The sequence below is a fragment of the Bos indicus genome, chromosome 22 (genome assembly GCF_029378745.1).
Source record: "Bos indicus isolate NIAB-ARS_2022 breed Sahiwal x Tharparkar chromosome 22, NIAB-ARS_B.indTharparkar_mat_pri_1.0, whole genome shotgun sequence".
Classification (NCBI taxonomy): Eukaryota; Metazoa; Chordata; class Mammalia; order Artiodactyla; family Bovidae; genus Bos; species Bos indicus.
The window spans coordinates 49,865,999-49,878,795 of NC_091781.1; the positions used below are offsets into that span (position 1 = coordinate 49,865,999).

The 12,797-nt window shown below is 58.3% G+C and overlaps 1 protein-coding gene across 11 annotated transcripts in view; it reads left to right on the plus strand.

Moving 5' to 3' along the window:
* Nucleotides 1–12,797, plus strand: part of CACNA2D2 (calcium voltage-gated channel auxiliary subunit alpha2delta 2) — a 140,260-nt gene that overhangs the window by 110,008 nt on the left and 17,455 nt on the right. For all 11 annotated transcript variants that reach the window (XM_070776650.1, XM_070776651.1, XM_070776653.1 and 8 more), the window contains exons 5-8: nucleotides 4,507–4,551; nucleotides 8,051–8,192; nucleotides 12,179–12,310; nucleotides 12,507–12,564. In XM_070776650.1, the coding sequence (XP_070632751.1) occupies nucleotides 4,507–4,551; nucleotides 8,051–8,192; nucleotides 12,179–12,310; nucleotides 12,507–12,564 (377 nt within the window). The remainder of the gene's footprint in view (nucleotides 1–4,506; nucleotides 4,552–8,050; nucleotides 8,193–12,178; nucleotides 12,311–12,506; nucleotides 12,565–12,797) is intronic.

Sequence of the window (12,797 nt, forward strand, 5' to 3'; positions counted from 1 at the left end):
AGGCAACTGAGCCTGATTCAGTGCTGCCCATCACCTGTCCCTATGTCCAACCAGGTGCCCTGTGGACAGAGTGACCAGAGCCTCGGGCTTCTTACCTCTGAGTGGGGTAGGATGGCACTCGGCAGTTCTGGGCACAGAGGAAACCCTTGACCTGTGGAGCCACACTGGACTCCACTGCATGGTCAGTAGGCTGTGGCCCTGCCTGTGTCAATAGCACCCAGCAAGTCTGCGTGCAGACCTCTGAGAAACAGACAGTGGTGTACCCCCTCCCACTCGCACGCAGGCACACACACACTCACACCATTGACACCAGCCCACGGACTTGCAGGATCCTGCAGTCTGCAAAGTCAAAGCTGGGACAAGAGAACATCTGGAAGGGAAGTGCCCCCCGTGTTCCTCTCCCTGGTCTCAGGTCATGACCCCACACTCCTGGCCGCAGCAGGGATAGAGAACCTGTAGCCACAGCCCTGGCCGCAGCCTTGGACACCGGGGCCCTTGTTAGCAGGCGGCCCCTCCCACGGCCCCTGCAGACAGGCAGCAGGTGCTTTGGTGCACATAACACTTAGGGTAGATGGAGATGGCCCGCCTGGCGGACACCGTGCCTGGTGCCAGGGCCTCACTGTGCCAGCGTTATCCTCCATCTAAACGGTCACCAGGGAGGAGCTGGGCCAGGGCATGGGTCAGTGGGGGCAGGAGAGGCCATGGTCCCAGGGCCTCAGTGCCAGCCCCAAGGCCTGCAGGAGACAAATCCCTCCCCTTGGAAGTGTGATGGGGGAAGCGGTCCTGCCCTGGGGAGTCTGATGGGAGAGATGCAGCCCTTCTCTGGAGAATCTGATGGGAGAGGCGGCACTGCCTGGGTACTCGAAGGGAAGGCTGTGAAGGCTGGGCCAGGCCAAGGAGCCGGCTGGACAGGACAGGTGGCTCCCCGGCCTGAGGTCTGCCCCAGCCATTGGGCCTGCTGCCTGCCTCTCTGCCAAGCCGGCGACAGACGGCTCTCTCGGAAAACAGTCCACTTGGCTGAGCTGAGCTGGCCGTGAGCCAGGGCAGGAAGGCCAAGCGTCCTCACTGGTGCAGCCGGGGAGCTGGCCTGGGTCCTGCGTGGGAGCCGGGCGAGCAAGCGGCAGTCGGGTCCGACCCAGCCACGGCAGCCGCCTTCCACGGCGCCAAACGTAGGTGTCAACTGCTATTCCCCGTGCACACCCCACCCTCACTTCCTCGCCCTCTGCCCGCCGGCCAGCATCCCTCATGCTCTCTCTTGGAGAGCGTGTGTGTTGTGTGTGTACAAGAGCTGTGTGGGCCCCCAACCCCGCCTCTCACGTGTTGTGTATGCACAGAAATCCACCTGCGGGGAGATGTGTGTGAATTCAGAGGGGTGATCCCCCACTCTCTGCCTGGTTTGAGCAGAATGGCCCCTAAAATAGCCAGTAATGGAGGGACTGTCAGAGGTGTCAACCCTGGACATTAAGGACACATGTCTCACCCCAGCCAGGGGGTTTCTTCCATATTCAGGCCCTTCCTGGGGCTGTGGAGTTGTCAGCACAAGGGAGCCCACTCATGGGTCGAGTTGGCCCAAACCTCTGGAGAGGCCTCGCTCCCTGTCCTCTTAGCATCATCATTCTTACTTTACAAGTGGAAAACCAAGGTGGAGCCTCATGGAGGCTGAAGGGTTTAACAGGCACCCTTGCCTTATCAGTGAGATGGAGGTGACCCCAAGGAGTCCTCATGGGGCCACAGAGACTTGTAAGGCTTCAGCCTCAGTCCCCACTCACTGTTCAGGATCCCAGAGCTCACATGTCCGGGCCCGGCCAGGAGGCCAGGACCCTTTGCCAGGGCCCCTGCATGTAGTCACCAGGTGGTACCACCTCCTTGTTGTGTATCAGAGGCGGGGGCACCTGCAAGCCTAAGCAGACACAGAGGCTTTCCAGGGACCCTCCCACCGACCCTAATGACCCTGTCCCGCCACATCCCCACTTCCACATCACATCAGACATAGTGACCGCCGCTGGGTTTACAATGTATTTTCACACATGTGACCTTGCCTGCCACCGTCCAAAGCTAATGCCACTCTCTACCAAGGAAGGGGCATGGGCTGGCCCTCTCAAGGTGGGAGAGGTAGGGAGGAGTCCTGCCAACGTGTATCCAAGCCCCTGGGGGACAAAGTGTTGTATTAGTCACTCAGTTGTGTCTGACTCTTTGAGACCCCATGGACTGTAGTCTGCCGGGCTCCTCTTTGTCCGTGGAATTCTCCAGGTAGGAATACTGGAATGGGTTTCCATTTCCTTCTCCAGAGGGACAAACACTGCATACAGATTCCTGAGCCTCACAGGCAGTCTGGAGGGGGGCTAGAATCCTTCTGTGTGACACATTCCCCCCGTGTCACTGATGCCACCAGCATCTCATCCTGCACTGAGACCAGACAGAGAGACAAAGGGAGCCATTGGAGCAGTTGCAGGGATGGCCCAAGTGAACGCCAGAATCCCAGGGACTGTCCCAGGTCAGGCAGGACCCAGGCCCGGCCTGTGAGGGGATCCCAGAGGAGGGTCCCTGCAAGGGTCACTCTGGAGGCCTAGAGCCACCAACCCCCACCCATGCCCTTTCCTGTCCTTGCAGAAGGTTTGCCTAAAAAGTTGGTGAGCGAAGCCACATGTTCTAATCTGCAGTCCTCCCACTGTGCCTGCCTGTTTTCATTACGGAGGGAAAGAGCATCCGAGCCCTGTTTATAACCCCCTTTTAGATAACAAATCACATTTTCTTTTCGCCAGCGAGTGTGTTGAATTGATATTTTTCCCCTCGGTTTAATGGGTTTGTGTGTTCAGGAATGATCTTCATCAACCGAAACTCCTTATTGTGTTTGATGTAATGTCAGCTTTCATTATGCGCTTCGGTCAGAGCCGGGCCCAGGGAAAGGCCGAGCACCCTGGAGCCTGGGCCCCAGCCCTTGCCCCTACCCTGGGCCTACCTGAGCTCCAGTCTCCCTGGACTGGTGGGTGGGCAGGTGCGGGAGGGGTTGGAGATGAGTTGAGAAGGCAGGATGGAGCCAGGGTGCGACTCCTTTTCCCTCCCTGACTTAGTGTCCTCTTCTGTGTAATGGAGTCATGGGGCTGTTGGGAGAATCCTATATTGCAGTGTGTGTGAGGCCCTGATAGACACAGCAGATGCCTCACAGGACTGAAACTTCAGTCTTTCAGTCATCAGGAGGTTGTGGTCTTACCCAAGGGCGGTGCCAGGTGTGTAGTCTATGTTCCAGAATGTTCACACTATGCCCATAGGTCCAGCCAGTGCCCGGCACCCCCAGACCTCTGATAGGAAACAACTCATACAAGCCTGGGTACCAACCATCTCAAGCCTCACACCCAGCACCTGGACAGTCACCAAGGCTAAGCTCCTCCCTGAAGCCCGAAGAACCTGAGCCCAGAGAGAGAATAGCATAGCCTGATGTCACGCAGCACATGGGACCCAGCCAGGCCGGGGCAAGGGGTAGCCCATTATGGAGTAAGCGCTGGCTCGGTGTTTTACAGCCAGACCTTTGGGAGCAGACTTGGTCATCATTCCCACTTGCAGACCACAAAGAAACAGGCTCCCTGGCAAGCAAGGGCCCACTAGGGCCATACTGCAGGTTCCTGCCGAGGAACGCCAGGGGAGGGCGGCTCAGACCGTGGCCCTAGCTCGAGCCGTGCCCTAGGGCCATCGAGGCAGGGGTGGGGCGGCCCATCCTGAGCGGTGGCACCTGATGGCACCAGATTCACCTTCTGGCGGCCTCTGTCAGCTGTGCTCAGTTCTGATTAAAGATCATTAAACATGAAATTAGCCCGTTTGTGTTACGGGTCCCCGGGGTGGCCGGTGATTATGACGTGCAGATGGCCGAGAACCCCGGCAGCGGGCAGGAGGGCCAGGCCAGGACGGGCGGCGCTAGCAAAGGCAGGCAAGGCCGGGAGGCAGGCACGGGGGCCGGGCTTTGTTTTCTCCTGCTCCTGTTGTGTAAACCCCCTTGCATTTCACAACAAATCACAGATAATTAATAAGTACATGCCCGTAATGAGCAGGCTTTTTAATAGAAGAAATTGGAAGATGCGGTGTCGAGTCATTATTTCACTCTGTCCCAGTCTCGCTCTATTTTTCCGTCTTCCCCACTTCCCCCTTGGTTACTGCCTCAGCCAGAGTCTCCGCGGACAGGCTGGCTGTCAGCCTACCTCCGGGCAGGGCTGCAAGGCAGAGACCCTGGTCCTGGACTCAGGGAGCCCTGGGGGATCCCACCCCAACCCCGTGGTACCACATCCTCCTGGTGCCTGTGAGGGCCCCTGAGGATGGTCTGGCTGGGGTGGGGGTCAGGCCTCCACAGCCTGACTCATTCAGCCCTCCCTGGATGGCAGCTCTGGATGGAAGAGAGGGTGGTGTCTGCCCCACCCCCGAGGGATCTAAGGGGGCCATTCCAGCCAGGCCTCAGAGCGGGGGATCCTGGCTGCATCTCAGGAGACCATGACTGTTGAGGCCTCTCTCTCCCACCAGGAGGAAGACATTGTGTACTATGACGCCAAAGCTGATGCTGAGCTGGTGAGTGCCCCCACCCTTGCTGAGGGGAGGTAGGGAGCTTCCAGAGCCACGCCCCCCTCCTCTGAGACCTGTAGCCTGGGCTGGAAGAAGAGTGTTAGGACTCAGCATTCTGAGTGTGGCCTTGCAGGGCTGTGGTCCCACAGCCCCCCACCCTACACCTCCCACCACTCCCTAGAGATCCTGACCCCTCCAGGCTGTGTCTCTGCAGCACCAAGGGGCACAGCTTCACTGCACAGTGTGGGGAGGGCCCAGCCCGTCCCTGGGCAGGATGGTGAGGCCCACGGACCTTCTCCCCTCAGTCAGATCAGGTGCCTCGTCGGGAGGGCAGAGGGCTGCTGCGTGCTGGGAGAACAGGGGAGAGAGGGAGCAGGTGGGGAGGGCTTCCTGGAGGTGCGGCAGGCAGGGCCGGGGTGCTGATGTGTTTCAGGTCAGTGTAGGTCCCTTTGCTGTGGTGAGGGGACCGTGGCTGTGGTGAGGGGACCGTGGCTTCAGTGTGCGGACCACCACACAGCCAGGCCCGACCATCAGTGCTGGCCCTGGGCTAAGTCATCTCACCCCACCCCACCCCACCTTCGAGGCAGTCTGCAGCCTGTTCTTCAGATGAAGGAGAGGGCTCTGGCTCCTCGGGGGTCACCACCTCTAAAGTGGTGGCCCTGGGACTGGCCAGAGAGCCTGGAGCTCCATGGCTCTTCCACCTCCACCTCCCTGACTGTTCACATCTGCTTGGGCAACCCTGCAACAGAGAGAGGTCCCTGTCACCAGAGGACTCACATGAAAGATGTGTGACCATTTGAGGTGTGAGGGGGCCTACAGAGGAGACCAGAGTGTCTGAGGGTGCAGGCACATGGAACAGACTGTTTGGTGAACCTGTCTAGGCCCAAATTCATCTGCCTGCCTTGAGGCAAAAGCAGTTGAACCCCACTATCTCCTCTGTAATCGAAAGTGTCACAACTCGGTCTCTGGGGTCACCTGTGCTGGCTGGTGCAGGAGACCCCACGTCTAGACTCCCACTCCGGGCCTGTCAGCCCCGGGGGGTGCCTGGGAGCCCCCAGGATGTATCTGATAGCACCAAGGGGTGGGGAGGCAGGAAGGGATTCCTGCAGAGGGTCTGTGGATGCCAGGCCAACCTCGCTGAGCCTTCAGGAGGGCAGGCGGGCAGGGGGCCCGAGAAGGCAGGGTGGGTGGGCTAGAGCAGGTGTGCTTCCCCTTGGCTGAGCCTCCGTGGCTCCCAGAGAAGTTGCTAAAATTATAGCTGGAATCTGAAATTCAAATGAAGAACAAACCTTTAATTAGACCCTGAATCTAATTCCTTACCCCCCTCAGCAGCGGGCTGTAATTTTAGCAATCAGTGCATTAAATATAAACCAGGAGACTGCGGTTGCCCACCATACAAAAGCCCCTGGGCGTGGGGGCAGCACTGAGCGGCTCCTGGGCCTCTGGTGCCCGACCTCCTCCCTGGATTCCCTGTTCCCTGCAGCCCCCAACCCCTACCTCTGTATCGCTGACCCCCTGCCCCCAGCCCCTTGGACATCTGGGGGGAGAGGAGACTAGGGATTTCCCCGGGACGGGGATTCACCCCAGGGCGGGACTGGGCCAGGGTCAGTTAGGGAAAAATCCCAGCCCTCCCAGCCCCGGTATAAATATCAGCACGCACACATTCCCCAACTCTCCTGCCTGTTTTGTTGTTTTGTTTTTTTAATCTTTGCCAGAGGTACAGTTAGAGATCTTTCTAGACCATTTACTTTTAAATTACCAGCCAGAAGGTGGGGGTAGGGGGGAAAGAAGGAAGGAAAAAGTTCGCCAGCTGATAGCTTATCAGAACAGAATCCAAATGTCACATTAGTTGGGAAAGTTGGGAGATTAAATTTTCCAGCGCCCTTCATCTGCCGCTGACATTTCAGGGGCTTTTTTCTCCCGCGCTCCCCCTCCTCCCAGCAGAATGTGAGTTGCTCACGCCTCAGCTCCCCGGCTCTGGCCTCCATGCTCAGCAGTTGCCTCTGCCCCGGCTTCTGAGGGTCTCCCCTAGGGTGTGCTGCGGTGGGCAGCGGGGTGGCACCCTGGGTAAGGGGCAATGGGAAGACAGCAGATGGCTTGGGTTTTGCCATATAGAATCCACTCTTGAAGAGATGAAAAGGGTGTTTGTGCAGGAGGCCCTTCCAGCCAGCCTGCATCCAGGCAGTAATTCATTCCCCAGACCTGAGGGTGGACCCACAGCCCTCCCCGGGTGGGGAGGGCACAGCTGGCCAGGTGGGGAACATGAGGGGCGTGCCCAGGACCCAGCGAGCAAGCGAACAAGCGGTGGGGTTGGCCATCACGTGAGATCCACCCAGGAGACCAAGCGAGCTCAGCTTGGTGCTGGGGGTGGTCACGGGCGGCGTGGGGTTGGGGGGTTGCTGAGGGGCAGTGCGGGAACCTGTGTCTGATTCAGCTGCTTGCGCTCCCTCTCTCCAGGTCACAGAGCTCCCCAGCTCTGCCCCGCACCTTGCCTGGGTCTCACTCATCTCCCCTTGCCTCCCCATCTGGCTTTCCCCGTCTTCCCCTTCACTCTCTACTTCCATCTTCCCTTCCCCCTTGCACACCTGCACCCATGCCTGCCCACCACCGCCCTCCCCCTCGGCTGCAGCATCAACACTGTAGTCACAGACCCACTCCCACCAGCCTGTGGTGGGCGGGGGCACACGGCGCATGCCCAGCCTGCCCGGCAGAGAGATGCCGTAATTGGCACCTGTCAGACGGCGGCAGCTCATTTTAGAAAGTCAACGGGGGCCTTGCTAGTCCTGCTGCTAGCAGGCGCCTGCACACCCCTCCTTCTGGAGGTTACAGGGCCTCCATGCTACCCCTGCCTGAGCCCAGCTCTCTCCCCAGGACTCCCCCAACTCTAGCTCAGCCCCTGGAGCCACCCCGCAGGGGGTGCTGCCCCCTCCCCCGCAGGTGGAGCTAGGGCCCTCTCCCTGGTGCCAAAGGAATTTCAGGCAGGGGATGGGTGGGGCCAAGTTGCAGGGTGAACTCTCAAAGCTCCTGGGAGGGGGTCCTGAGGCCGCCTCCGTGATTACACAGAGCAAGTCCTTGGAAGCCGGGGGTGGGGGTGTCTGTAGCCCACTTTCCCTCTCTGCCTCCAAGATTTGCCTCCTTTGCTGATCATTGGTTTTCAAGGATGAGGGGAAGTGCTTGCAGATCATTGATGTTCAGAGATGAGGGGAAGCGCTTGGTTTGCTTTTGGTTTTGGAATTCAGATTTAGCAAATGCGGCGATGGTGGGGTGGGATGTGTGGGGCAGGTGGGAGTCACAGGCCTTCCGGGCAAGGGATCTATACCCCATGTCCCACTGTCCGGGTGTCTCTCCATCTCTCTTTGTCTCTGAGTGCAGTAGTCTCTGATTCCAAGATGCCCCACCTGCCAGATTCTGGCCCCTCTGTCTGCAGTTCTGTCCAACCCCACTCCACCATTTCCCAGCCCTGACACTACCATGGTTGTCCGGGTGGGGGGGGTCCTCTCTGCAGGACGACCCTGAGAGTGAGGATGTGGAAAGGGGGTCCAAGGCCAGCACCCTCCGGCTGGACTTCGTTGAGGACTCAAACTTCAAGAACAAGGTCAACTATTCATACACAGCCGTGCAGATCCCCACGGACATCTACAAAGGCTGTGAGTGCGCAGCGTGATCGGGAGCAGCCCTCCCCACCCATCGTGGGGGGCATGACCCACTGCCCGGGCACTGCCAGGTCCCGGGTACTAAGTCAGTGCCATCCACCTTCAGCCCCCTGCACCCAAGGTCACACGTGCTCACCTCTCAGAGCCGCCCACACACAGGCACCAGGCCACTCTCAGGCACAGCCTCACACTGCCTCTCAGCAGGGTATGCAACGCTGGGCCTCTTCCCCTTGTGCATGCGTGGTCTCCTGCCTATACCCACGTGCCCACACAATGCATGCACATAACTATTTCCCCCACATGCTGGGCCAAGTCCCCACTGTCTCCAGAGGAGCTCCTCCCCCGGCCCTCACCCATTCCCTGGCCCCAGGCAGGAAGGGTTGAGGAGCTACCGCAGCAGATGGACACAGGGGTTGGGAGAACAGGGAGCAACTTCTCCTTCACAGACATGGACCCTGTAACACCTCCCTCATCCTCTTTGGTGGGTGGGGCGGGGCGGGGTGGAGATAGAGGTCAGGGGCTGAGATTCCCAGCTCCAGGGACAGTGTATCTTGGCATAATGTGGAGACCAGTTCACTACAGCGAAAAGGGTTCCAGTCAGACATGAGGATGACCTTGCTGAAGAACATGGGAGGTGCAGGGAGAAGAAGCCAAGAGTCGAACACTGACTGGGGAGCTCTGGCTGCAGGATTGAAGGCTCTGGGGTCTCTTGATCCTGACATAATCCTGGGGGCACCCAAAGGGTAGCCTCAGAATTCAGAGGGCCCGAGTGACCTTCAGAAACCCTGGGAATCCTTCAGCGTTCTCAAGGAGGCCCCGTCCACCTTTAGGGCCAGCCAGGCCATCTGGGCAGCCTCAGGCAGGAGTGGCGGTGGGTGTCCCCCCACCCAAGGGCCGCCCACAGGCCACCTGCATGAGCCAGTCAAGGGGCACTATCGCAGGCAGGCACGCTAATTAAAACAGGAGCCACACCGCCCTCCCCAGTCACCCCTCGCTACCCACACAAATTACATTTTATATGTTTTTTATTTACTGTGTCACTTTTAATTAAATCTGTAATCGCCTGCCTGAGGGGGCATGGTCCCCGTTTCCCAGCTCAGTGTGATCTAAGAGTGTGGGCACGTGAGTGTGGGTGTGTATGTACAGGGCTGAGGAGCACGCCTTTTCCAGGTGGAGGGCTGATTGTAGTGTGTGCACGAGTGTGTCTCACGGTGAATGCGTGAGCAGGCAGGTGGTCATGGATACATGGGACAGGCCAGCCAGGCCCCCTCTTGGTCCTTGACCTGAGTAAGGGAGACCCCTCTGCCAGCAGCTAGCGGGGCTCCCAGGGTGATCTGTCTGCCCTAAGCCTCTCATTGTGCAGATGGGGGAAACTGAGATCCAGTGATGGGTGGGACCTGCCAGGCAGACTCTCGCAGGGCAGACAGTACAGTGTGAAACATTGGAGAGTCTGACTTCATTTTTTCCTTAGAGAGAAAAATAGAAATTGTACAACTCACTAAGTTTCTAAATTAGGAACGAAACCATAACATACTGTTCAATAGGCACAACCAATGCTAGAAATGTGTTTTGTTTTCACATTACGGTCAGTTAAGAGAAGCTGCAGGGCCGGAGAGAAGGGAGAGAGCGCTGAAGGGGACAGACAGCAGACAGACAGCAGCGGCTCCACAGACTGGAGAGCAGAGGGAAGAATGCCCTGAAATATGCTGGCGCCCCCTAGGCTGTGAGAGGTGGACCATAAAGAAGGCTGAGCACTGAAGAATTGAGGCTTTCAATCTATGGAACTGTGGTGCTGGAGAAGATTCTTGAGAGTTGCTTGGACAGCAGGGAGATCAAACCCATCGTTGCTAAAGGAGATCAACCCTGAATATTCATTGGAAAGACTGGTGCTGAAACTGAACCTCCAATACTTTGGCCACCTGATGGGAAGAGCCGACTCACTGGAAAAGACCTCAATGCTGGGAAAGATTGCAGGCAGGAAGAGAAGGGGGCAACAGAAGATGGTTGGATGGCATCATTGACTCAATGGACATGAGTATGAGCAAGTTCCAGGAGACGGTGAAGGACAGGGAACTCTGGTGTTCTGCAGTCCGTGGGGTTGCAAAGAGTCAGACATGACTCAGCGACTAAACACCAACCTAGGCTGTGGGCTGACCCTGGAGCATTTGCTTTTTTTTTTTTTTTTTTTGGTCCATGTGGCATGCAGAGATCTTAGTACCCTGACCAAGGATCAAACCTGTGCCCCCTGCAGTGGGAACTCAGAAGTGTTAAACCCTGGACAACCAGAGAAGTCTGCATTTGTATCTTTAAATCCCAGTTTTGGGAATTCCCTGGCAGTCCAGTGCTTAGGGCTCCATGATTCCACTGCAGGAGGCACGCAGTCCATTCCCAGTTGGGGAACTAAGGTCCCACATGCCATGCAGCATGGCCAAAAACTTAAGATCAAACAAAATGTAAATCACAGCTCTTCATCTCTTCTAAGTGTTTCTTGAGAGAAGCATGCATGCTAAGTCGCTTTGCCACCCTATGGACTTTAGCCCGCCAGGCTCCTCTGCCCATGGGATTCTCCAGGCAAGAATACTGGAGTGTGTTGCCATGCCCTCCTCCAGGGGATCTTCCTGACCCAGGGATCGAACCTCTGTCTCCTGCGGCTTCTGCATTACAGGCTGATTCTTTACCGCTGAGCCACCGGGGAAGCCCCTTGAGAGAAGAGCAGAGCCTTTGGAAGGCATTCTCTGGTTCTTGTCTGGGGCATGCATCTTCAGCGAGAGGGGATGGTATCAGGGCTCCACCGGGGGAGAAAGGAGGTGGGAGAAGTTAGAGGAAGAAATAGCCCCTGGGGGAGCTGTTGGGGGACAGAGACCTGACAGTAGCAGACCTGCTGTTTTTCCTGAGTGTCCCACATGCAGGGTGAGGTACAATGCACATGTGAGGACATGGGCTACACACCTACACTGGGCAGATTTAGGGCTGTCCTGAGTTGAGGGGCAGTGGGGCCTCAACTGTAAGCCATCCTGAGTCTCTGCCTAGGTTGAGGGATCTACAGGATGGAGTCCGTCCGTCTGAGAGAAGCCTTACTCTGTGAGTGCGCATGGGGGGAGGGTCTGGCCACCCCCACACACCAGTCACATGCGCAGCTACAGCGGCTGGAGGAGACGGAGGGTGGGGTAACTTGTTGGGGGAGGTGAAAGCAGGACTCATGGGTGTCTTCCTGTAGGGGCAGACTGGTACGCAGGTATGAGCACGTGTGCCCCTGTGCCCATGGCCACAGTCAGGCTGCTGGCCAGGTAGGTGTAGGGGTGAGGAGGTGACACATGTCGCTGGAAACACAGAGGTGAGATGTAGGTATGCCTGGTGTATACTGCATGCAGTGTGCAAGTGCAGGCTGTGTGTGTGTGTGTGTGTGTAAGCTCACGTGCCAGTGTTGGAGAAGGATCATGGCACATCCGCTGCCCTGCCAAGAGCCCCTGCCCCCACCCCTGCCTGCTCCTGGCTCTAGTTGATTAATCATGGAGCTGAGTGGCTTCCAGCTTATCAGGTACCTTAATAGCTGAATAATTCCAGCCCCATCATCGGGCCCTTAATTGCTTTCTTGTGGCTGCAGCCCGGAGTACATGCTGAGTGGGTGAGCTCCCAAGGGGCCAGCGGCAAGCTCCCTGCAGCAGGCTGGACAGGCGTTCGGGCTCAGAGCTCCCTGCCACCTGGGTGGCCCCTCTGCAGGGGCCACAGGCCCCAGGTGCCCTGCCTGGTCATCTGGGGCCCTGGCTGAGGGCAGACTGAGCTGTTTCTTCAGAGGGGATGAGGACCAGGATATCTTCGTGGAGGAGCTGGTGCGGCCCTGGCTGAGCCCTGGGAAGTGAGGGAGACCCGAGGAGGCAGAGCACTTTCTGAGTGGGAGGCACGTGAGTGGGTGTCGTCAGGAGGTTCAGCAGGAGAACCGCCGAAGCACTTCCCACCCCAGCCCCCTGCTTCCCCCTCAGCCACCGTCATCCTCAATGAGCTCAACTGGACAGAGGCCCTGGAGAATGTGTTCATGGAGAACCGCAGGCAGGACCCCACGCTCCTGTGGCAGGTCTTTGGCAGCGCCACGGGAGTCACTCGCTACTATCCAGGTGGGCACCAGCCCATCTCCCCAGTCCACTCAGCACCCCACGCCCCTCCACCTCCCTGGCCCCTCATCCTGGGTGCGAGGGAGGGGATGGTCACCTTGTCCATTGCAGGGTGGCCTGGCCCACTGCTGCAAGGCCTGCTACCAGGGCCAGGCACTTCCCTGCCGGCACCCCCCAGTCATCTCCTTTCCTCCCGCAGCTACGCCGTGGCGAGCCCCCAAGAAAATCGACCTGTACGATGTCCGAAGGAGACCCTGGTGAGCGAGCAGGGAGGGGTTGGGCAGGGACACCCCCCTCAGCTCGCCTTCCCGCTCCCCTCCCTCCCAGTACCCAGGCCTCCGAGCAGGGCGCAGCCAGCTCTATCCAATTTTCATTTCACACATCGTTGCCACTGGAAAATGGATCCCATCACCCAGGCAGGCCTCCCAGCTGCCTCTGCCCTCATCCACTGCCCTGCTCTCCACCCTCTCGGGACTGAGGGATTGGGCCC